Source organism: Columba livia, chromosome 5, assembly GCF_036013475.1.
Source record: "Columba livia isolate bColLiv1 breed racing homer chromosome 5, bColLiv1.pat.W.v2, whole genome shotgun sequence".
Taxonomy (NCBI): domain Eukaryota; kingdom Metazoa; phylum Chordata; class Aves; order Columbiformes; family Columbidae; genus Columba; species Columba livia.
This window is the reverse complement of record NC_088606.1, coordinates 38,041,724-38,067,166: the sequence shown is the minus strand read 5'-3', so window position 1 is coordinate 38,067,166 and position 25,443 is coordinate 38,041,724. Positions and strand designations below refer to the sequence as shown.

The 25,443-nt window shown below is 41.3% G+C and overlaps 1 protein-coding gene across 1 annotated transcript; it reads left to right on the top strand.

The window, feature by feature from the left end:
* Positions 1-7,106: 7,106 nt before the first annotated feature.
* MED6 (mediator complex subunit 6) lies at positions 7,107-20,241 on the top strand. Its single transcript, XM_005502245.3, has 8 exons — positions 7,107-7,239; positions 11,061-11,220; positions 14,314-14,405; positions 16,912-16,994; positions 17,698-17,806; positions 18,260-18,375; positions 19,133-19,160; positions 19,742-20,241. The coding sequence occupies exons 1-8, from the start codon at positions 7,218-7,220 to the stop codon at positions 19,870-19,872; spliced, it is 741 nt and encodes a 246-aa protein (XP_005502302.1). The 5' UTR covers positions 7,107-7,217; the 3' UTR covers positions 19,873-20,241.
* Positions 20,242-25,443: the final 5,202 nt, after the last annotated feature.

Sequence of the window (25,443 nt, the reverse complement as noted above, 5' to 3'; positions counted from 1 at the left end):
TCCTTGCACTGATAGAAAAATGTGACTAGTTCTTTGCTGGATGTGCATCTATCCCAGCACATTCTGTAAGTTGCCACATACCTACTGACTTTAGTAGGATGTGCGGAGTAGAGAGGTGCTGTGGCACTTCCAGTTATACAGATGAAGCTCTGATGCTGTACAGGTTTGTCACATGTTTGGATCACATGCTGGCTTTCTGACATGAGCTTAATTGATTTATCCTACTCTTTCCTATTGAACTCTGGTGTAAAATACTCAAGACTGGTCCACTCTTGGCTGATGTGGTTGAGGGAATATCCCCAAATGCAGGTTTCTCTCCTGTGCAAAATGTACTGGAAGTGCCCTCTTGCCAAGATGGTTTCCAGCTTTGTACATCGTGAAGGGCAGGGTTACAACTGCAGCCTCTTAAAGTTCGTGTGAAGTGTCTGGGCTAGACTAATCTCAGTCTCTGATGATGGAGAGTGCAGCATCAGCATAATGGGCTGTTTTTTTTCTGATACCCAAGGGATCAACCTCATTTCTTTGGGATCATACAGAAGCCAAAAATGAGATAATCTGTATTTGGAGAGGAAAACCAAACATTTTCTTATGCAGCCTGTGATAGGAATTTTGCTACTCCTGCAGGAGAAAGGATGGGTGCTCCTTAGAGTGCGATTCCTCTGCAAATTGCAGTCTAGAACTATTTGAGTAGACTTACACTGCTGTTTTAGTTCCCAGAGCCCACATTGAACACTGCTTCACTCGTAGTTTCCTACCCTACAGTGGACCTTGTAGCTTAAAGGCTATTGGGCAACCAGGTGAAGCCTATAGTAATGCTTTCTGCAACAGCTTCTGAAGGGAAAGAAAGAGGAACCCAGACCTTCTCAGACACATTTGCGGTGAATGAATAAATCCCCTCAGTGAAAATACCTTGTGCAGACTAACAGGCAAAAAGCCCCATGTAGCTGTTGAGCTGAAAGGCCCCCATAAATTCCTGTCACCTCTACCAAACTGGAACTGTCCTCAGCCCCAAACAGTTTCTAATTACCTCACAAATAACCTTTGATAATGCAATATTACCTGACAGAGAAGGAACACTTTGCTATAGCTCATTTTTCACAGTCTCGGCAAATGGGCCAAGTTCTCCAACTTAGTTAGCTCAGTTGTTAGTGTTAATCGCCTCTGGGCCTGAGGACAAGCAGACCTTGCCATGTGGAGATGGCTAGCATGGCGTCAATGCTTGGCTGACCTGTCTGCCTTCAACATTGTGAAGTGTGGAAGCACAAATGAAGAAGGAACACAGCAGTCAGGATGGAAATAATGTGGGTTTTTATCAGTATCTCTTGGGGGGGAACACGTAAAATTCCTGGGAAGGAAGCAGAGGTGTTAAGGTTACCAGGCAACCACCAGTAGGAAAAAATACTGTGAAAGGAGAGCAGGAAAGAAGGGATCCAATCAAGGACCTGCCTGGCTAATTAGGCAGTGGAGACAGTGATGGAGTGAGCACATTAAGATTTCATAGTAGGTGAGGAAATCTGTTTCAGGTAGACAGAGAGTATGGGGGGGAAAGTATGTAACTAAATGGGCAGAGCAAGGATGAAAATTCTTCACTGAAAAGAAACAAAATATTTTATTTTAAGCATTATAAGTCCTGGGGTTGTTCAAGCAGAGTGATTTTTAGGTTTTTCATTCATGTTCTGCCACTAATGCTGCTCGTTGGATTTTGAAGCTCCCTCCAATCTTTAAATGCTGAAATTAAGCATTTATTTCCTGATCTGGTCAGCCTGTCCATGTTTTGCATCCTCCCACTGGGTAGCACAGGGCTCACTGCCAAGCAAAGCCCTGTTTTTTAATAGAAAATACAGTAAACCAGGAGAGCAAATCCTAATTTTATTCATTAGGCTAGAAAGACTCTTTATTTTATTAAAACCTCCTTTCAGATCAGCCAAGTAAGGGTATAAAAATCAAGGACCCTGCAATTTGGCCATATCAGGGTTTATAATGCACAGTAAAATGATGGCATTCAAAGCTTACAGAGAGGTATTCTGCAAACACTAGATCTGTAGTACAATCTGGAGATTTGGGTTATTAGATTATTAGTCAAGTGCAATACAGAGGATGCATGGGGAGGCGATTACTTTGCTTTTCTTCCCTCTCCCAGACCAGCCTTGACTGTCAGCTGTCACTCACTGCGTGCTCACTGGCAGCCAGCGGGGCCAGCGCTCTGCTCCCAGGGCCATGATCTGCCCTTTGGAAACTGGGTGGAAATGAAACACCAGCTGAATCCCAGTCCAGGAAACAAATGCAGACAAACAGTGCCAGATGGAGACTGTGCTCCGGGGGTACCTCGATCTGCCTCTTCCCAGACACCAGCTGTGTCTGACCCCTGTGTCTGTCGGGACACGGGACAGCTTCTGCTTCTCCCACCAGTCCCCTCTGGGTGACCCAACACCCGCAGATTGGACTTGTTGGATTCTTCTCTGTTGTGGGCTTTTGTGTTGATGGTGCCAATGCAGCCGCAGAGATGCTGAGACCAGGCATGTCTGCAGGAACACAAAAGCCAGCACCAGGAGCCTCAGCATGGTTGTAACATGTGCTCATGCACAAGATGCCACAGCTGGTGCTTCTTACTTGGGAGCTCATTTGCCCCCCTGCCTGCACATGTTTGGAAAAGAGAAGGCTCTGGGGAGATCTTATTGCAGCCTCTCAGTACTTAAAAGGGGCATATAAGAAGGATAAGGACAGACCTTTTAGCAGGGCAGGACAAGGGGTAATGGTTTTAAACTAAAGGAGGGAAGACTCAAGCTAGACATGAGTAAGAAATTTTTTACAATGAGGGTGGTGACACACTGGCACAGGTTGCCCAGAGAGGTGGTAGATGCCCCATCCCTGGAGACATTCCAGGCCAGGAACCTGATCTAGTTGAAGATGTCCCTGCTCATTGCAGGGGGTTGGACTAGATGACCTTTGAAGGTCCCTTCCAACCCAAGCTGTTCTATGATTCTGTGATTCTATGTGACAGCCTGACATTTCATCTTTATTAACTTCTTTACAGATAGCCTTTTGGGGCTTACTGGGTGATTGTTTTCAGGGAGCTTTTAGACTGTTAGTAAGGTTTTACCTTTTTTTTTAACCCATCCCTTCAAACAGGTGACTCTAATAAAGCACTGTGAGGTGTATTAAAATTCTCCAGGGATGCCAGTAGCACCACTCTTCTCACTGTCCCCCAGCTTCTCTGCTCTTTGTAGCCCAGAGCTGAGAGCAATGGGGGGGTGATCCAGTTTTTAAGAGGGCACCAGCTGCAGCCATCATTGCAACCACTTTAGTTAGATCTTCCCCGTGGCAGTTTTCCAGGAGAAAAAAAGAGTACACAAGCCTGGCTATTTTTTTCTATAGTCAATGCATGTGATTAGTGGTATTTATAAAAACTATGCAGAAAACAGCATCTCAGGAAAAGTAAAAGTACAGGCAGATGCGCTGAACGAAAGGAGAAATTAACAGACTTTGAAGTCAGCAAAAGTGCCTGATTAAGGATTTAAAAAGCAGAATTTTGCAATTTGGCTGTGCTATGGATTTCCAAAGCACAATTCAACAATGGCTTTTGAGGCCTACTGGAAGCTATTCTGTAAATGACTGCAGGTGTACTGCCATCTGAAGATATTGGTAATGTTGTCATTGTTTCTAGGATGGAAAGAAGGAAACTTCACCAGCAAAAATATTACAACAAAATAAGTGGGACAAACTCATACTAGCCTACTCATATCTTCTCTTTCCACCCTTTAAAATTTTGTGATTCCAGCTTTTTCCTTGAATTGCCCATGACTCCCTGTCCCTGGTTTGTCAATTTTTTAAATGTTTTTCTCCCAAATGAGAAGATAAGCATTTAAAAGAACATTTTCCAATTCCTACTTACTACAAAACCAGTAGCAAATTGCTCATTTCATTGCTAATTCAAACCCAGCAATTTTGCATTAGCATAGGAATTTAAATCTCCCTTGTAAATTACTGCAGAACTAGATCTGCCCAGAACACGGAATGGGACTTGGGGCTTGTTACTCTTGATCCTTGAGTTCAAATGCAGGTTGGCAGAATCCAAGGCACTGTGATTATCTCCTCATTCAGCTGCCTCTAATATGTTTTGGAAACTGCCCAGAGTATAATAGGGATATGTAGGCAACACTTTTTACCTGATACGCACAGAGACAGTTTTCCTTCCATTTGTAGAGGTTGTCCTGTCAATTTAGTTGTGTTCATTCAAGACTATAAAGGGAATCCCTTCTAGTGTCTCCACTGTACCCATAACGTGACTGGAATGCCCAGTGCTACAAATGCTGCATTCACTCAAGATAAAAAACATTATAAATTAGGGGCACTCTCTTTTGGCATATATATATGTGTAGTGCCTAGCAGAGAGGGCATACTAAGTCGAGATTTCCCATTAGCGCTGACCAGAGAAATATATAAAAATAATTCCACCGGGATGAGAGTGACACTAAATGACATTCAAACACCAGGGCATGAAAAGGTGCCAGTTTTTATCCAAGTATTTTATGCATTTTAAAAGACACAAATGGAATTAGTACATCTAAATATTAATTGCTTAAGGTGCTTTTCTTTGACATTAAAAGCAGTGTGCATAAATTCCTCATTTTACCTGATAGCTTTCATTAGCTCTCTATCTGAAATCCACACCTCCTGCTAGCAAGGACAGAACCGCAATACTCATTAGGACTCCCTTCAAAGGAAGCTGGGTGAAAAAGCCCTAGACTCTTATGCTGCAGTAGAAGGTGAAAATGTTACCAGAGGAAGAATTCTTTCCAGCAGTGCTTTGGCTAGACTTACCATGTAATTGAAGCAATCAAACCCCATTACTTCCCATCCAGGAGTCTTTGCTTTTCAGCCCCTCACTCATCCAAAGACATACTTGCTAAGGAGAAGTGCAAAGTCAGCAGGAAAGATGGACAACATGAATAATTAAAATGGAGGTTGAGTTCCCATTTGCTACTGAAGAGAAATGGTTTGCCCAAAAATAAGGTGAGACGGGGCATCAGAGATCCTCCAAAACGGTGGCTGTTACATCTTGTGACATTTCTGGTCTCTGGGAGGGTTGTTCATGACAGGGATATTAAAATATTTAGTTTAGAAAGGCAACCTATCATTATTTTATTTGGAAACACTCTGCTGTGGATAACGCTAGAGAGGCGTGTTTGGCAAAGGCAGAATCTGCTAACAAGTGGCAGTTAGCTCATGAAAGGGGTTCTGCACTGTGTGTGCACAAGTGAATTACCCACTGGGGAACTATATTACACAGAATATTATCTCAATAGCAAAGACAAGCACTCAGAAATGATAAAATTGAAAAATTAAAGTTAGCTTTGATTTTTAATGTAGTTGTGCCATTAAAGACAACCAAGTGCTGTGTTTTCATGGCTTCCTTGTGTATTCAGCATTAAGGATGGTTGGTGCTCATGTGTTCTATATTTTGCTTTCTTCCTTTGTTCAATCTTGTTTTCTTATTTTTTGCACATTAAGCAAATCCTGTTTCGAATCAGGAATTATTAATTTCCACGTGACATTACCACCCCAGCATCATAATATTTTTGCAGACATTATTAAATTTATTTTCACAAACCACTCTGAGTTGAGGGATCTGTTATCACTCCCCTAACAGAGATGTAGTCTGGAGACACAGAGATTACAAAAAATCTTATTTTGAGTGCTTAAAGTGAGAGGGATTTCAGAGACCTTGACTCCTCAGAATGCAGAGAATTATAAAACACACAAAGCACAACCAGCATAACTTCATTTGCAGTGAGGGCTCAGCACATTTGCAGATCGGATCCCCAGTGTCAGCCTCCAACAAATGAGGGACTGAAATTACTGGACAACTGTGAAACATGAGGTTGAAAAAGCTTAATTAGTGTAATGTATGACTCTATCACTTGCAAGAGCAGAGTCCAGTTCTCCAAAGCAGCATTCTTCTGCCTTAACTGTTTGATCTTGTTGCTTTCTGTAGGCTTCACATGGTAGCTTGGCATCTTTCAATGCTTGAAACATGTAAAGCACCTGCTCTGCAGGCAGCTTTACTTCACAGAAAACAAAACCAGTGTATCTCTGAGTCACAGAGTGACCCCAACGTGTTGAATGAGATGGGAATCCTGGGCGGGGGGGGGAAGAGTATGTGGTTATGCAGTTAAAGTCCGTCTTATAATGTATCTGCACAGTACAAGAGGATGAAGAGCAAATAAGCAGCATCAGCTCTGGTTTGTCCTAACTTTTTGATTGCTCTTGTAAAACATTATTATTATTATTAGTAATAATAATAATAATAATATCCCTCTCTTGCACTTTGTATACCCTATACACATCTCTAATGGAAAGGGAAGAAATTCCATGACCAGTTACCACCGCGAGGTGCCATCAGCAGAGTGGTGAGCTGCAGGCTCCCTTCACAGCCCCCGTGCTCCCAGCGAGGGAAGGGCTGATCTCAGCAGCCCTCTGCAGGGGCTCAGGTGAGATGGGCACCTGGAGCTGTGCTCACAGGATGGGGAGGTATTCCACACTCTGTGCAGCACATTGGTAGGTTGTGGTTCTCAGTCTAGATAAAAAGCTTGTCAATCCTCAGTGTATGTATATTCTTCCACCCACTGAATGTTGTTCTTCACCCTATAAATGACTGGCGTTGTCACTTAAGAGTCAAAATGCCAAGGACCAAACCTCAGGACAGGAACCGTGCAATGTTCTGGTGGTGTGATCTCAAACATTCTGTATTATTCCCACCCAGAATCTAAATCAGAGCTACACCAGCCAGTACGACCAGGCTGGGTGTGATGGTGAGCAGGAACCTGCCACCCTCATCTCCTCCACTTTGAAAGTGAACAGCAATTACCAGAGGGCCAAGGCGAGATGAAAATAGTTGTAAAATGCCCGTATTTCTGGTTTTGAGCAAACGGCTCAGAATCAGCATTACAAACGCGTTTAGTTTTTGTCACTAGCACTGTCGTTCCAGCTACTCATGAGTGAAAAGCCGGTCCCCTTGCGGTTGTGATGCAACCAAGGTCATTAGCCCCGCCCCGCCCCGCCGTCTTCGCCCTGGCTGGCCCCGCCCCTTTCCCCACCCCTCCGGGCGCGGCGCCACTCACGTTCCCCGCCTCTCTTGCTGGCAGCGCTCTATACCCCGTTTCCGGTGGTTGCCTCCTCCCCTGTGAGGGTGGTAGGCGGAAGTGCGCGACGCGGCCATGGCGGCGGTGGATATCCGAGGTAGGGCTGGGGCTCTGTGGGTCTGTACGCGCTTGGGGCTTCCCGCTACCGGTCCTGGCGAGGCTGGGCCACTCCGGGTCATTGGGGGCGGCCTCTGTGTCGCGCTGTGGGCCCTGCTCCGTCGCCGTGAGCTCCGGGGAGCGCGAAGGAGCCGCCGCTGCCGTGGGGCTGAGGGAGCAGAGTGGTGTGATGGCCGCTGTCCTGGTTATTGCCGTGCTAATAGCATTCGCTCCAAGGAGCGTCTAGATGACTGGAAGGGCAGGTGCGGCCGGAGCCATGCAGGTTGTGGAGCTGTTTCTTTATTAATGCTCGTCTGGGGCAGTGGGGCTACTGAGTTTGTTTGTATGTGTTTGAAAACTGCACAAGAGGGTTTAGCATCATTGTTGGTCGATCTATGTCTTGAGGAGGAACCGGGAGGAACAGCTGTGTCCAAAAAGCGATTTTGCTGGGCGTGAGGCAGGTTGGGAGGGTGTGCTCAGGGACACCTGGGGAAAAAAAGAAAAAAGCTTCCCTTCTGCTACATTTCTGCCTTTTTGGGTGAAATAAGGAGGTCCTGGGGTGAGACGGTAACATAAGAGAAAATCTAGAAAGGAGAGCTTTAATTCTGAAATATGGAAGGAAGCGGGAAACACTGGCATGTGTGGGACTTGCACAAGAGTGAAATGTTGAGTTTGTCTCATTTTTTACAGCACCTCTGGTGGATGTGATGAGGCAGGCCAGGTGTTAGGACAGCCTGAAACACAGCTGGAGTAACTGAGAACAGGAAAAACTTGGGCAAGAATTCAGGGATATGAACAGAAAGAATGTTTTGAAGAAGAAGGGGTGATATTTGAATGGATTATTAAAGAAAGTTTACATTGTGAGCAAGATACAAGTTAAATTACTGTGGCAAGTTCGAACTTTGAGAGAGGTCATGAGTCATGAGTCAATGAGAAAGGAAAGTATTTTTCTCTATAAGAGAGCCTGAATGAAGTCTCACTGAAAGCCTATGTGGTGGAGTCTCAGAATAACCAAGAGCAGAGATTTAGGGAGAGCACCTGAGGGGTTAATTTTGATAATACCACAGAGGTTTTCTTTTCTTTTCCTTCACATTCTTTCTTAATGATGTCCATGTCCTGTTTGCTTTTCTGACAGCCTTGTTTCAAATTGCAGCAAGGAGCTATGTGGACAATTAATGGCAGGAATGCTGTATTAAATTATTCACTGGTGTGAAAATCTTCTGCCTCAATCCAGACCATTTAAGCTCTCTCTGAGTCTTCTGTGGCTCATAATATTGAGTTTGAAGCCTGATTTTTAAGCTGTCAAACTACTTTTCATGTCAGTTTGTGAAAGGCTAGTGTTGGGCTTTCAACTGATGAGGCCAAGTACAGCACATTGTGTTAATTGATCTCTTATTTCTTGCCATGGTTTGCTGGCTCATCTCCCAAATTGTTGTGACAATCATGACAGATTGGTAGTGTTGTCAGAAGCACTTTACTTCTCCATCTGTGATGCAAATCCCACAAAAAATGCTTTTGAGCAAGATGTCCTGTTTTTGAAAAGAACAGGAAAGCAGGAACACCATCCTTTCTCATATCCAAAAGAAACCAATCCTTTTTAGTGAGAATAAACATGCATGTCAGTTCATGGATGGTTTTGTTTTTCCTCCACTTTTTTTTTCAAGAATAGTTTAAGAGAACAATCTTGCTAGTTACAAAGGCAATTATTGGCACTGAGCAGCTATGAATAATTGAGCCTTGGAGCCTAACTTTATATGCTGTTTTACGATAAATTTATCACTCTATATACAGCATTGTGGATATATATATTTTTATATATGAAGCTTGCATGACATTCCTCTTGAAAAATATTGTTAATCATAAAAGCAAGAAAAGTTTGTATTTGAAATGCAATAAGAGAATTTATTATGGTAAGAATGCAAGCACTTAAAATTTTGGTTTTGTTGGGAAGGAAAGCTTGTCTTTTGGTTTTGAAAGGCATTTAGGATAATTAGCGCTACCACAACTTAAGTGCTTCATCATGGATCTTAGAGCTGTGTTTTTGAGATTTCTTTTGTGTAGTGAGGTGAGAGAATAATGTATGTGAAATAAGATGAATGGCTCTAGACTTTCTTTGGTTCCCCCTCTTCTGTGAAAGAGTTAGGCTAGCAATTCTGAGATTAACAAGGCAAAATGATTTACACATGACTATTTATATTGCATTTTTCTTAGTTTGCTGGGCAGCTAGTGTTACTTTATCAGCTGTTCCTCAGAGAAGCTGCTAATATATATGAGCTGACACTTTTGGAACTGATCCAGTCATCCCTGAGCATGCAGAGTTGTCACAGAAGTAAAACATTCACAGTGGAATGATAAGTGGGAGTTCTGGGTGTATATATAGTGTGTGAATGTAAGGGAATGGTTCCTGTGAGAAGGGAATTCTAGTTCTTTATTCGGTTTTCAATGACTTCTCATCACTTCTGTTTTTTAATTTCAAACAGCGCATGCCTTTGTTTCTTGCTTTCTAGTGTCTTGGGAATTCTCTTTGCTGCTGCAATTTAATATGGGTGAATTTCAGGGTTTTTCAGGGTGCATCATGGATCTTCAACATTAGCAGATTTGTTGACTATAGGACCAATTACTGACACTGGTGTCTTTGGTCTTGAAGAACTTAATTTTGCTGCAGTGTGATAATAAAATCCAGCGATTTTAATTCAGATGTCCCAGGTCTGTAGGAACTTATCTGGTGTATAATGATTTGTAGATTACAGTGTATATTTTGTTTATAAAGCTTGCTGTTTTATGTGATTGTTAATACTCATTGGTTAGATTTCTGTAATATCCACTTGAGTTATGGAATAAGAAATTTGCTGCAGGCAATTTGGCAGATAATTGTAGAATCAGGAATAGAATCTGTTGTTTCAGACTACTGGGAAACATCTGCCTAAGATAGCATCCTTGTGTATGTGTTTTTTTTTTTTAATTATAGATTTCACCCACAATAAAAAAATAGTCTTTGAAATATAACAGTATCAGCTGCTATGATATCATACAGATAAGTATTTTAATAACATAATTTCTTAGAATGTTAATAATGCCACTACTTTGTTTCATTCAGTAGTTTACTCACTGGCAAAAGAAAACTCTTAGTAATTAATAGATCTCCACAGTGTTTTACCAATTTTCAGTATCACAGTTTACAGCTTGGGAACTCTTTTTGTAAGAAAGAAACTGTTTTTAATGTAACCAGGCTCAGGTTTAATGTGAGTTGTATTACTTCCCTCCCCACCCCTTGAATTGATCCTAGCTTAGTTTAGTATCATATAATACAAGGTTGGAAGGGACCTCAAGGGTCATCTGTAAATTCAACTTACCAGAGACCTAGTTTTCAAAAGGAACCATACTTTGTCTTTCTGCTAAGCTAATGCCGCAGTTCATAAAATAAGCTGTATATAATACTACGAAGTAGATGTAGTATGATAATATTATATACAGCATCAGAGCTAATAAACTCCCACCAATGCAGCGCACACACATGTGCACACAGACACTGCTCACATTCTCAAACCATAAAGGTATAACAGGAGCTAGTGGTCAAGGAAGGAGAAGTGCAGTAATAAAGACTGTATTTACATTGTGTACCTACAGAGAACTGCAGAAGATTAAAGGATATAAATTATTAATTGAACTCTGTGAAACACATTCCTGATTAGAACTGGTTTGTGTGAGGCTGTGTTCCACCTTCTTACCTTTCTATAATCATTAACTGGTAGCAATTTATTCTTGGGGATGTTTGTAGTGTTTCTGGCTGCTTTTGTACTCAGTGTAGATTTCTTTTCTCAGATAATCTCTTGGGAATTTCCTGGGTTGACAGCTCCTGGATTCCAATACTAAACAATGGGAGTGTGTTGGACTATTTCTCAGAGCGAAGTAACCCATTCTATGACCGAACATGTAACAATGAAGTCGTCAAAATGCAGCGGATGACCTTGGAACATTTGAAGTAAGTTGCAATTCGGAACTGCTACCTGTGCAGTATCCTTTGTCCCTCCTTCCAGAAGCTTTGGTGGTTGAATAGGAACATGCTGGAAACCTCCTTCTGTTCTGTGCTTTTTAGTTCTATCATTTGCCAGGGAGCCCAGATTTTTTTTGTATTTGCATGTGTTCTGCTTCCTCTTATGCTGTTTCAAGGAGGTATTAAGCATGAATGATTATATGTATATCTTGAGATTCCAGTCAGTCACCTTCCACGTATTTCTTTGAATTAGAAAAGCTCTCTTCTCTCATCTTCCTAGCTCAACAGAACCTGAGTAATGGTAATGTCGCTAAATATTTTTCTGTGGTGAGTAGGGCTTATGTCAAAGGATACTTAGAGTTCATAAATAGTGAATATCCTGCTGGCTACATGCCATAATTAGTACATAATTCCTCCAAGGAGCTGGCTTTATAGTATAGATAATAAAAGCAGTGAGTGTTGTAAATAAATTGATCCCAGATGGTTGTGTAATGAGATTGCAGCATGCACAAGTTAACTTTCCTTGCAGTTCCCCATCTGCAGCACAAGTGAGGTATTTGAGAACTATTTAAAGACTCCACAATGTGATAGGGAGCATGCAAGCTGAGCTAGAAGTTCATTGGTAAAGTCACTTGCGCTCAGATGTGGTTGTGGAAGGGCTTTTGTGTCAGACATGTATCACAGAATCACAGAATGTTAGGGATTGGAAGGGGCCTCAAAAGATCATCTAGTCCAATCCCCCTGCTGGAACAGGAACACTTAAATGAGGCTACACAGGAATGTGTCCAGGTGGGTTTTGAATGTCTTCAGAGTAGGAAACTCCACAACCCCCCTGGGCAGCCTGTTCCAGTGCTCTGTTACCCTCACTGAGAAGAAGTTTCTTCTCAAATTTAAGTGGAACCTCCTGTGTTCCAGTTTGTACCCATTGCCCCTTGTCCTACCAGTGGTTGTCACTGAGAAGAGCCTGGCTCCATCCTTGTGACACTCACCCTTTGTATATTTGTGAACATTAATGAAGGTCACCCCTCAGTCTCCTCTTCTCCAAGCTAAAGAGCCCCAGCTCCCTCAGCCTTTCCTCATAAGGGAGATGCTCCACTCCCTTAACCATCTTGGTTGCCCTGCGCTGGACTCTCTCCAGCAGTTCCCTGTCCTTCTGGCACTGAGGGGCCCAGAACGGGACACAATATTTCAGGTGTGGTCTCACCAGGGCCAAGTAGAGGGGAAGGAGAACCCCTCTTGACCTACTAACCAGCCCCCTTCTAATACACCCCAGGATGCCATTGGCCTTCTTGGCCACAAGGGCTCACTGCTGGCTCCTGGTTGTCCTGCTGTCCACCAGGACCCCCAGGTCCCTTTCCCTTGCGCTGCTCTCTAACAGGTCGTTCCCCAACTTACACAGGAATCTGGGGTTGTTCCTGCCCAGATGCAGGACTCTACACTTGCCCTTGTTATATTTAATTAAATTTTTCCCCACCCAACTCTTCAGCCTGTCCAGGTCCCGCTGGATGGCAGCACAGCCTTCTGGCGTGTCAGCCACTCCTCCCAGCTTGGTGTCATCAGCAAAGTTGCTGATAGTACACTCTATTCCCGCATCCAAATAATTGATGAACATATTGAATAATACAGATACAGGCATCCAACTAGACTCTGCCCCATTAACGACGACTCTCTGGCTTCTTTTCTTCAGCCAGTTCGCAGTCCACCTCACTACCCGATTGTCCAGACCGCAATCCCTCAGTTTAGCTGTAAGGATGCTGTGGGATACTGTGTCAGATGCTTTACTGAAGTCAAGGTAGACCACATCCACTGCTCTGCCATCATCTCTCCACCTGGTTATGTCCTCGTAAAAGGCGATGAGTTTGGTCAAGCACGATTTCCCCTTGGTGAAGCCATGTTGCCTGCCCCTAATGACCCTCTTATCCTTGATAACTTGTTCCATCACTTTCCCAGGGATGGAGGTGAGGCTGACTGGTCTATGGTTACCTGGGTCCTCCTTCTTGCTCTTTTTGAAGACTGGAGTGAAATTTGCTTTCCTCTAGTGCTCAGGCACCTCTCCCATTTCCCAAGACTTGGCCAAGATGATGGAGAGTGGTCTAGCAATGATCTCAGCCAGCTCCCTCAGCACCCATGGGTGCATCCCATCTGGACCCATGGATTTATGGATGTCCAGATTGCCTAATTGCTCCCTAACCCAGTCCTCATCAACTGAGGCAAACTCCTCCATTGTCCTGACTTCCTTTGCGGGCTCAGGGGTACAGGGCTCCTCAGGACAGACTCGGACAAAAAGACAAAGGCGGCATTCAGTAACTCTGCCTTCTCTGTATCTTCTATATCTTCGTTCATCAGTGGGCCTATGTTGCCTCTGGTGTTAGTTTTATCTGCCATGTATTTGAAGAAGCTCTTTCTGTTGTCTTTGACCCCTCTCACCAGGTTTAATTCCAGGGAGGCCTTAGCTTTCCTAGTTGCCTCCCTACACCCTCTGACAACAGCCTTATATTCTTCCCAAGTGGCCAGCCCCTCCATGATCTCTAAACTCTCCTCTTCCACTTGAGCTTACCCAGCAGATCCCTGTTTAACCACGCAGGTCTCCTGGCTCCCTTCCTTGACTTCTTACGTGTCGGGATGCTCTCATCTTGAGCTTGGTAGAACACTACCAAGTAGTCCCTGAACACTAACCAACTATCTTGGGCCCCTTTACTTTCAAGCAGCCTTGCCCATGGGATTTCCCATAGCAATTGTTTGAAAAGGCCAAAGTTGGCCCTGCTGAAGTCCAGAGTTGCAATTCTGCTTGCTATTCTGTAGATAGATAGTCACATCAGACACTGGTCCTCTGTTTGTGTTACCTTTCTTGCTGTTTGTTAACATGTTCTGCTTAAATGTTGTGTCAGGTGGTTGTATCTCCCTTTGCAGCTACGTTTTGATAGCTCAAGAAATACTATGCCTTTATTTGCTGCACATGGTATAGAAGAGCTTCCAGAGCATCAGAAATTTATGCCATTACTGCCAGGCCATTTGCTAGCTTTTCACATCCTATGGATTTTACTTTGAGGAAGATATTTATTCTGGTTGCTTCTTTTTCAGCCAGATGGTTGGAGTGGAATACATCCTCCTTCATGCTCAAGAGCCCATTCTCTTCATTATCCGGAAGCAGCAAAGGCAATCTCCAACACAAGGTAAGGTCACTCAGTTCTTGTCGCTGTTCAGAAGGCTGATCAGTTAGCCTCTTTTATCTGTTCCTGATTTGTGTTTAAACACTTCTGGTTTCCCTTTATGTCTTTATTTTAAATATAAGTAAAAAGGTATGAGGCTTTGTGGTGAAGTGGAGATATTTTGGCTGGCAGAGTGACCTCTAGTGTGCTAATAGCAGGGATTGCCATCTTGTGGTGAAATGTGAAGAATGCAATGAGAAAGTGCTGCCCTGTGTTAGGTATATTTTACAGTGGGAAATTTATAATAGCGTTCATGCCATGTTGTATTTATCTGTTAGGCTATGCAGGAGTTCTTATTTAATTGTTTGAATGTAAGACTAACAATATCCTTGCTTGGGGCTAATGAGCTTTGTTTGATTTGAGCTAATAATCTGAAGTGGCTAGTATGGGATTGATTGATTTATTGTTCATTCATTTTGCTGAACCATGATTTCCATTAGCTAGGGAGAGGGATTGTTCATCCTTCTGTTTGTGTCACATCACTCTCTTGTTTTGCACTGTTTCCACCTTCAACTGTGGAGTGGTTATACAGCTGAGTAGGATCTTGTCAGTAGAAGACCATGACCCATGTGAAAAATGACCATGAGATACTCCAAATGCTGGTTGATTTGGTTATTCCTTTGAGAACTGAGTATTTTGGAATAGTGGGTGAATCTTGTGACATCAGCACCAATCTTTCTTAGTGTCACTGATGACCTTTCCAAGTTTTAAATTCCTTAGCACTTTTTTTTTTCCTATTTGCATGCAACTGGCTTCATTATTCCTCTTTAACCTTAAATGTGCTTGTGCACGTGTGATTATTTAAAAAAGTAACCACATTTCAATAGTTATTGGACTGTTTTCCGTGTTACTGCATGTATATCTAAAATAATTGGGTTATTTCAGAGTTACTCTGCCCTTCTTCTCTGTAGAAGTTAATGCTAGATTTTTCTTAACAGTTTTTTTTAGTGACTTAGGCTATCCATATGCATTTTGGTCCTATGCAGGATTTTGCTGTTTCTAGGAATGCTTCTTATTTGCTTATGTCAGGTAATGGCTTCTTTATATTGCAGTTTCGTACTGAAAAAAAAAAGAGTCCTCCTTTTAATAGATGTTCAGGTTGTTTCTTTAATAAAGCTTTTGAATCTAGCTTTAAAAAGGTGAGTATGGAAATATCATGCAGCCCTTATTTTCCTGTTTTGACACTTTTTAAGTTAAGAGTAGAGCTGGAATTTCCACCATATGTGCGTTCAGACTTCCTCTGTAATGCAAATGTACGTTTGAAACTGAACTGGGACTTGTTTCCCATTTTGACTGTACAGATTGTGCTAGATACATTGCTGGAGTCACATAGTTCCCTAGGAACTGGTGCAGGTCTGTCTTATGACTTCTGTGTGTGGGTTTTTTTTAAAGTATATTTATATTTTAAATTCTTTAAGCCAAGTTTTTGCCTGTTTGAAGTGGTTTTGGAAAAAATCTTTAGATGCACTGACTAGGGAGAATTACCTGTCTAGGAAAGTACAGAACTGTGAGACAGTAAAGCTTCTGTTCCCTCTCTCGCTTCATTTCTAAGGAAATGCCAAGAATCCTCTTTCTTTTGAGGAGAAGTGGGTACTGACTGTGATAGGCACCCAGCTGTCTTGGTCTGTTAATTTAGGCAAGTGTCCAATCTTCATAAAATGCAAGTAGCGGATGAATTGGGTCTTGTCAGTAAAAAAGTTGAGATAGAATGTGTTAACAGAGATGGAGGAACTAGGACAAGGGTGCTGCAGGTAAGATCCTTAGGAATGTGAAGCTGATAGCATCGCTACAGTTTCTCAGCTGAAGAATGTTTGGCAGAGTATTACGGAGGCAATTGTCGTGTTCCTCTACTGCAATGCTAATGAAGTTTTCATGGGTCAGTGGAGGTTCCAAATTCGATTTAGCCTTTGGAAGATTGTATTTTTTGTCAGAATACTATTTAGAAAGGCATATTCAGTGTGTAGCTGCCATCAAGTCTGGGAAATCAAGCTAAGAAGACTGTACAAATTGAAGAAAGCTGAGGCCAAAATAATGAGATCTTATGTTGTTGTGGGTTTCTACCAGTAGCAAAGGCAAGTGGAACTCTCCCAGTGCAGTTCGCTTGACTCCTCTTAGGTTGCTCTGAAATGTTAACTCTTGTAAGGTCAAATAGTTTTCCACAGTAGGACAGGACTTAAAGCTGATGTTTTACTATCTGTAAAGCAGTGATTGTGTGCTGCTTGTTGTTGTTGTGGGGTTGATTGTTTGTTTTTTTGTTGTTGTGTTTTGTTTTGGTTTGGGTTTTTTGTCCCTTATCAGTTTGTGGCTACTGTGCAAATAAAGTAACTTGAAGGAAAAAGTTAAAAAGAGAAAATTTGGTGATGAGATGAATATTGCAATTTCTGCTGTTCCTGCTGAAATTCAGCAACAAATGCAGAGTCTTCAGCTAGAGCTTTAAACTGATCCTGGTTTTTTGTTTTTTTCCCCACAGTTATGCCGATGGCTGACTACTATATTATTGCTGGAGTGATTTATCAGGCACCTGACTTAGGGTCTGTCATTAACTCCAGAGTTGTAAGTGTTCTGAGCATTTGATACCTACCAGTCTATATCTGCTTTTACTTTTGGCTATTCCCCAGGCTGTTTCAGTCCCTGTTTTGAGCAAAGATCTTGTGTAGTATACGCTAACTTAAAACAAACCTCACTGCTTAACATGGTACATATCCCACATGGAAGTGAAAGAACCTGGGAGAGTGCAGTATGGTCCAAAAAGTAGGACACATTGTTTAATGATGAAGGGTCAGAATAACTGAAACTACGCAATTGATGGAATGGCATGAAGTTTGAATAATCAGAATAAAAATTAAATTACAAATACGTATGAAATAGTAATTAAAAACATATTCAGTGAAGCTTGGTTTGGAATGTTAATGTTAATGTAATATTTCTCTTTAAATGAGGTTTATATTTTAAGTTAATGTGGTATTTCTTTTTAAATTGCGTACTTGAGTTTGTTTTGATTTTTTTCTGTTATAGCAAACTACTACTACTGATTAGCTGAAGTCAGGAAGTGTGTCAGTTTACAAAAGCACTTCAGAAAAGGTCTTGTAAGAGCCTGTTAGAGATTACATTCTTGGTCCACAACTATATGTCCCATGTTCCCTTCTCAGAACAAAAATGGATATAGAATACTAATTTTAAAATCCCTGGTTTCAAGAATTTATACTGTATTTTCTTCTTAAATTCTGAACACTGTCTTATGTTCTTGTTCTTGAAGCTCACTGCAGTGCATGGAATTCAGTCTGCTTTTGAAGAAGCTATGTCTTATTGTCGCTATCACCCATCCAAGGGCTACTGGTGGCATTTCAAAGATCAAGAAGAACGAGGTATGATTCCTAGTTGCTTCTGTGCTCTTTGGGAGAGGGTGGGTAATGCAGGGAAAAGCTTGAGGCAATGCATAGTGATGGTGTAGAGATGAGGTTAAGTGCCTGTCTGTCTGAAGGGTTGGTGCTCCTTGTCAGATGGAAGGAACGTCGCTTTTTTGTGCTAGTGAGGATGAACATCAGACATGGGTGGGAGATTAAAATGGTGAGCTGTGTGTCAACAAAATGAGCAACTTTTCAACCCACTAGGCACCAGAGTACATTTTAAGAAGCCAAACCAGTTTGCAAGGAGGTAAAAATTATCCTTAATCTGTCTTCCACAAAGAAATAACTAATGTTAAAGGGAAAACATAGCTGAAGTTTAGAGGAGAGACAAATACCAACTTGTCATACAAGGAGCTGCTGAGAGAACAGAACTTTTAATACAGCTTCCTCTTACATTTCTATGATTTGCAGAGAAAGCTAAACCAAAAGCCAAGAAGAAAGAAGAACCAAGTTCTATTTTCCAAAGACAACGGGTAGATGCTTTGCTTTTAGACCTAAGACAAAAGTTTCCACCCAGATTTGTTCAGGTATGACACTTACAGGCCATAGTATTACTGTAACTTAGAACTTCAGGAAGTTCTGAGCACTTCAACAGCTGAAACTGAATGGGAATTGTGCTTTTTGCAATGATAACATTGATTAGATAATAAATTTGAAATTGAAGGCTCGGATTGGAGTGTTGAATAAACCTTTGTAACTGAGGGAGTCATTATGACTTTGGCAAAACTATGAGGGACAAATTTTGGTATACAAATGCTTTAACTAATCACAGAGGGTCTGTTCTTATCAGCCATCAGATTTTGCTTCTGCTTCCAGTTTCCTCCTTTATGAGCTCAGTCAAGCCACCACAGCTGTTTTGTTTTAGTTACTCCATTGTTCTGGAGGCTTATTGATTAGCGTGGAATTTCTTGGCATCCTGTGAAGTTGTTGTGATTACCTCTGATTGGCTTTAGTATCCATTTGTTCCACCAGGTCTTCTGCTTGGGAGCAAAGGAAATAATGTTTACAGCATCTCACAAAACTGTTTACTCCTCAGATGTGGGAAAGACTGACTAGCTGTGTATTTTTTGCTTTAGCGCTTTTTAGTTGTCAAAGGAAAAACTGGATGTTATAAAATGTTAACTGGATTTTGTTTAAAGTGTATTTAGAGATCCTTTTTACCCTCAGCTCTTACGTACAAGGGTCATTGCTTGGTTTATATTACTAAGTGAGTAGTAGAAAGGGTTAAGAATTATGACTTTTGTTCCACTGATGTGTTGTATTTTTTTTCTTTCTCCACCACAGCAAAAGCCTGGAGAAAAGCCTATCCCAGGTAAAACTCTAATATTCTCACAAGACTTAAAAAAAATTAGGCTCTATATTGCAGTGTCTTGCAGTTGCCATATAAGCTGCTTGCTTCTGTTGCTGAGGTGGTTAGGAATTCTGGCATTGCCTAGTTGTGCAAAGTACTAGATAAGAATCCTCTGACAGCCAGAGTGAAATTGAAAAACAGTATATTTTGGTCCTGCCCTTTCTGTCTGTAAGGGTGTACTGCCTGGAGGTCCAATTGCATGAAATGTTCTTTGAAAGCAGGAAGAGGGTAAAAGGGCAAATGAGGGAACAGTCTGGTCAGTCCAGCACGTTAGTGATTTTGGGTGGTGCTACAAGTTCAAAGTGTGGGAAGGCTTTGAGTTGACCATAAGCAACTTCAGAATAGGAAAATCATAGATGTTACCTCTTCAGTCTATTCTACTTTTTTACCTTGAAAGGTAAAAAAAGGTAAAAGTCCTTGGTTATTCTTACACATTTGAAATTAATTTTGCCCCTTTGACATCAACAATATTTAAGTGCTCTGAACAGCATTTTAAGAATAAAAATTGGAGGTTTAACTTTCTTTTGCTGTTACTTCTTAAGTGGATCAAATCAAGAAGGAACCAGAACCAGCTCCTGAAGCTGTCAAGCCAGAGGAAAAAGAGACTGTAAAGAATGCTCAGCAGAGTGCTGGCACTAAAGGACCACCTGAAAAACGGATGAGACTCCAGTGAAGGGAGAAGTTGTTACACTTCTGGATTAGTCCAGTGCCTGGAAAACAGGAGATTCTGGCTCCCCTTTCTTTATATTTAAGCTCTTCAACTGAGACTGATTCAGGGACTGAATTCCCTGTAACAGCTTTTTTTGTAGAAACCTGTCATACAAATGTTAACATTGGGATATGAGCTGCCTCAAAGAAGGTGTTATCAGTCTTCATCTTATTTTGAATGTTGGATTCTGAAGATGGACGTATTTTGCAGCCTCCCGAAATCTTTACAAACTCTTACATCCCTTACGTCTTGTTTCCTATGTAAAAAGAAAAACTGTTATGTATATAAAAAAAAATATGAATTCTTGGCAAATAAAACTCCTGAGTGCTGGAATGCCTTTCTTAAATGCTTAGTTTGTCAATAGCAAATCTACCATATATGCTGGAAGCATTTTTTTTTTTTTTTTTTTTTAATATCAGAATATATTGTGTGTGATTTTGAGGAAGAAAAGTTCAACTAAAGGATTTAGGCTGCCTGCTATAAATTGCTGTCCCTTTAGTATGCTTGGGATACACATAAAAGATTTGATAACTAGAGGCTGAAATCTATGTAGTTAGATGTCAAACTGCTCTCAGTCTCTAAATGTTCTTGGGCACTCATTTTACTTAATGGCTAAGCTGGTTTTGGTTTTTTTTATTATAAAAGCTAGTGTTCTGTGAGTGAGATTTATGATGGCATCAACAGCCTAAAATGTCTTGCTGTTGCACACTCAGTGAAGCTGGTTTTATTTTTCCTTTTTTTCACTGTAACTCAAATATATCAATTACATCACTTCCTCTGTGCTTCTAGCACTTTCTTGCTGCATTTGATCACCTTGATTAGTCATCTGCCTTTTAGACCTGAGGAGGTAGGTCAGTGGAAGAGAAACATCACTGACAGCTCTACACTGTGCTATTTGAGCTTATTGGTTACACACACCTTTGTGGGTTTGGTTGGTTTGTTTGTTTGTTTTTTCCCAGAAAATTAGAAGTCATCTATTGCTGAGAAATGTCTATTGGTTTGGGTTTGGTTTTTTTCATTGAAGTAATGGAGCAATCCTTGAAATACAGAATCCCAGAGTACCAGATTGGAAGGGATGCAAGGGTTATCTGGTCCAGCCTTTCTTGTCAAAAGCACAGTCTAGATAAGATGGCCCAGCACCCTGTGCAGCTGAATCTTAAAAGTGTTCAATATATTGGGGAACCCACCTGCTTTCTTTTTTACAACTGTTACCTGCTTTCTTATATTAAATTGTAGTAAGCAAGGAAAAGGTCTGTACATAGCAAGCAAAATGTAGATAGGAAGACTGACATACGGTTAGATAGCTGTGTCAAATTTGTTTTGAGGTTGTAACAGACTCTCTTCTGTTTCATTAACTAGTAGTTGTGGATAGCTACTGAATGGTGGAAAGAACCATCAAATTTTTGACCTGTAAATCAAAGCTTTAACATTGAATATGTAGATGAGCCAGTAGCTGTTTGCTGTTAGTGCAGATACAGATGTAAAATTCATATATCAGTGTAGTTAAGTATGTATTGGCTTTATTTCATAACTGAGTGCATCAAGTTTGAACAACTATTTCTCCAAATGTTGATGGAATTAGATAACAAGCTTGTGTGAACTCTAAAAAAATACGTGAAAATACAGAAAGCAGTGATTTTGTTGTTGTTGGCTTTGTTTTGGTTTGTTTTTTTGTGGGTTTTTTTTTGGCTTTTTTTTTTTTTTTGGGTGCTCGAAGCAAGACAGCAAGGTATTATTACTTAATTTAGAACAAAAGACTGTTTATTCTTCCTTGTGTTAAAGAAATGTCTCTGAAAGCAAGGAGCTCAGGAAGCACCAAAGCCATCACCTTGTCCACCCCCATGATGGAAAGGGGGATCTCCAGAAATGAGGCATGAGTGGTGAGGAATCTCAAGAGTCCTTCCTGGATTTTTGATGTTCAGAGTAAAGTCCTTGGAAAAGGCCATTAAAGCAGCTGAACTTCTATGTAGTTATTCATACTACTAAGAACCTGCATGTCCTTTGAAAAAACTTAAGCAAGGAAGATGATTAGCCTGCACTGTAATGAAGGTTTAGGGTGCTTTTTTTATTTCTTCAAGGGAGGAAAAATTACTCATACAGGAAGGAAGGATTTAACATGGCTAACAGAAGAAAGATATCTTGCTTATTGCTGAAGGCACATAAAGCTGTGGTCAAAAATGGGTGCAAGAACACATAGTATGCTCTAAGTATTCTATCAGTCACTGAACTTCACATGAAATAAAGTGTATTGTACAGTTCAGTGTCTGAAAAAGAATTCTCCTAAGCTGGAGGGGCTTGAAGAAGGGCAATACAATGAGTAGGAGAAAGTTTCTGCTCTTAAGCCACTGTGAGAACTAAGACTTCAGTTCCTCAGGAGATAAAAGACATTGAGTCTTCATAAAACTAAGTGCTGCAAAGCAGGGAGGAAAGTAGAGACCTGTTGTTCTGTCTTGCAGTGCAAGAATAGAGGGACAAGTTAATGAAGCTGAGCTGGAGTTACATTTAGACTGAATCGTTATACTCCGTGCTCAGAATTTGAGCTGATTCAGAGATGAGGGTGGAACTTGAAGGGCAGACTGTCTTCACATCTGCATCTCTTAACAGCCTTTGTGCTTTCTGCAGAAATGTCTGGTATTGGCTGGTGTCAGAGGGCATTAGGAAGGACGGACTTTTGGTCTGATTCCCATCTGAGTTCAAGTGCCAGCGTCTAAGCTATTGAGAGGGTAGAAATTGGCTTCCATGCATGAAACAATGCATTTGAATGTGATAAGCCTCTTCCAGGGGAATGATCTTTTCCAGAGAGAATTATATTACAAAGCAGTAAGGGAAGTTGCCAGTGAATATGTTGACTTCTTAGTAGCTGTCCTTCGATGCTGAAGGTTTGCTATATGAGGAAATGAGAGACTCAAATATCTTCTAGTTGTGTTACTTGCTGACAAGATACTATGAAATAATTTTATAAGTTGTGTGCTTTGATATTAACTTATTCAAGTGACATTATGTCAGATATTACTATTAAACTCCAAGTAATTTACTGACAAAAAGCTGTTAAGCAGCTATCTTCTAGTCAATAATGTTTTTATGAGAATCTGAGCCTTTTCTCTCTGGTATTTATACACTGTCTCCTGGTTTGGAGCCTGGGTGCTGAAGTCCTAAGTCCTTCAAAGAACCTTCAGTATTCATTAAGCTTGTAGATGAAAGGGAAATAAGCAGTTCTGAAATTTGCCCTGTGTGTCACTTTCTTTTGCATAAGGGAGAGATTTGATTGTACAGGAGAGCTATCTCTGCTTTTGCTCTTAGATAATAACCATTCAAAGGGCTTTTCTTGGCCTAAATAACGGGGTAGCAGGAGCTATAAATGACCTAGAGCTCTAGTAGAAACATTCTCTTGAAAGCCTGAAAGTACATATAAACCCATGTATACACAGAACAGATACTCATATGTGTATGTACATGTGCATATATATACATACACATGCAGAAGTCCAGCCACCTCAGTTCACTGTGTAAAGCTAATGGTGTCTAAGATGCAGCAGAAAGACTGCTTTTTTCAACTCTTCTCTAAGTAAGGACTGACCAGGAGATGTGCTATTCTCACCTGTTCCCCTTTGCCACTCTGTCCTCATACTTTGTATTTTGGTAACCTTTTTCTAGCAAAGAAAGACTCCATTTGGAGGGTCAGTATGTGGTGTTTTCCCCAGCAAGCTGTACTTGGAGCAAGTTTAGAAGGGTACAGGCAATGGGAGGGACAATGCCAAGGGAAGAGGTTGGCTTTATTTTGAGACATTGAAGGTTCCCTATGAGGAAAAGTGAAGATATGTTATGCAAATAGATTGTTGCTTCACTGAACCAAAACTGTTGGGGTACGCTTTTCAATTTTTGCGGTATTTTTTCAGTGATGAAGCAGATGATAATAAGGGATTCGATGTTCAAGACAGTTTTTCTTTTTTCTTAGAGGTGAAGGTGAATTAAAGCGTTGTTTTGTCCTTGTAATTATGCACAGAACAAACAAATGATCACTTATGTTGCAAGTATCCTTCTGTAGCCTAATGTGGATCATAGATGGGTGGATGATGGGGAGAAATTTTCTCAGAGGGATGAGTTTTGATGTATTATTGATCTCTCAACTATCAGAAAGCTTCATTTATTTCTGCCAGGACAGTGGATTTCAGCCTGTGATCCACAAGGCTGCAGGGGGTCTGTGACCTGTTCCTAAAGACTCAACAGAAGATAAGTGAGAAAAGTAAACCTCTTGCTGGTAGGATTCAATTCCATAGGAGTTTGCACCTTCTCTGGAAATGTTAGGGGGCTGCAAGGTTAGAAAAAAAAAAACAAACACAACAACGAAAAACACTGATGAATCATGAGAAAGCTAGTTACACCTTCTGCAGTTGGAGATAGCTGAAGGAGCAATGGATTGCTGCTCTACTGTAAGGTCAGTCACTTTTTCTTCCAACAGGAATTTTTCCCTCCCTCCCCTTTGATCTTTATCTGATCAGGGTTCAGAAGTACAAGATTTGATAACCTGAACACAACAGTGTCATCCCTTTTTATGTAACCTCTGTTCTATTTTCTACCCTTCACAGAATCCCAGAATGATTAATTTTGGAAGTGACCTCTGGAGATCACCTTGTCCAACCCTCAATGCTCGAAGGGCTTGCTTAGGTGCTCAACACAGTGTTGCAAACTTACCTTGACAATTCCCCACCAAGAATAGCCTGCCAAGAGTTCAGCTATGGAAACAGAGTACTTCCTAGTCCTAACTGTATAGTTAGGGCAACTTGGAGGTGGAAGGCCAAGATGTTTCTGGCAAGTTGGCAGAGTGATTTAGTATGGCCTTCTCTATAACTTAGAGAGTGGTCACACAGCAGAGTATGCATTTAAGAATAGCACTACAGGCACTGCACACAAAGATTATGTAACAGAATTTTTCTATTATGGTTATTGTGGTCTGAGTTATATTTATTTCAAAAGACACAATCTGGCGTAGTTCACAGCCCTGGAAAGCAAAGCAGATACTCGAAAAGTAGTAGACAATTATTCAACAACTAACTGTACGTATCAGACTTCACAGAAAATAGTTTCTATAATTTTAAAATTAATAAAATTAAGGCTAATGCAGGTCATGAGTTTGTTCACTTTTAGGTAAAGCAGTAATAAATTTGAACAATACATAGTTATGTATATCTAGAAAGATCCTATTATGAGCAAGCATCCTCATGTTCATTCCTGTAATCCGAGGTGCTGAATTACAAGGTGTGTGCTACTAATACTGGCCACGCTTGCAATGAATGAGCAAGGTGTCAGTTCACAGAATCCGAAGCCCCTTCGGGCAGCTGTTGGTAACGTCCCCAGTTGTTGGTTAGGTCTGCCATGTGCCCCACGCAAGGTACCAGCCCACTCAGGACCCTGGGGCATGAGGCCACAGAGGAACGCTCTGAGCACTCTGCCAACCTCTTCTCTCACTGCTCAGCCTCCTGAGGGGCAGTGCCTGTCTCGGGTAGTTTGCTGCCCATGCCAGGGTGATGGTCAGCA

Excerpts from the sequence above, each read along its gene's own strand:
- MED6 (XM_005502245.3), top strand. The coding sequence starts at position 7,218 with ATGGCGGCGGTGGATATCCGAG. Across the intron at positions 11,221-14,313 it reads ATGACCTTGGAACATTTGAA|CCAGATGGTTGGAGTGGAAT; the intron begins GTAAGTTGCAAT and ends CTTCTTTTTCAG. Across the intron at positions 16,995-17,697 it reads CTGTCATTAACTCCAGAGTT|CTCACTGCAGTGCATGGAAT; the intron begins GTAAGTGTTCTG and ends TTGTTCTTGAAG.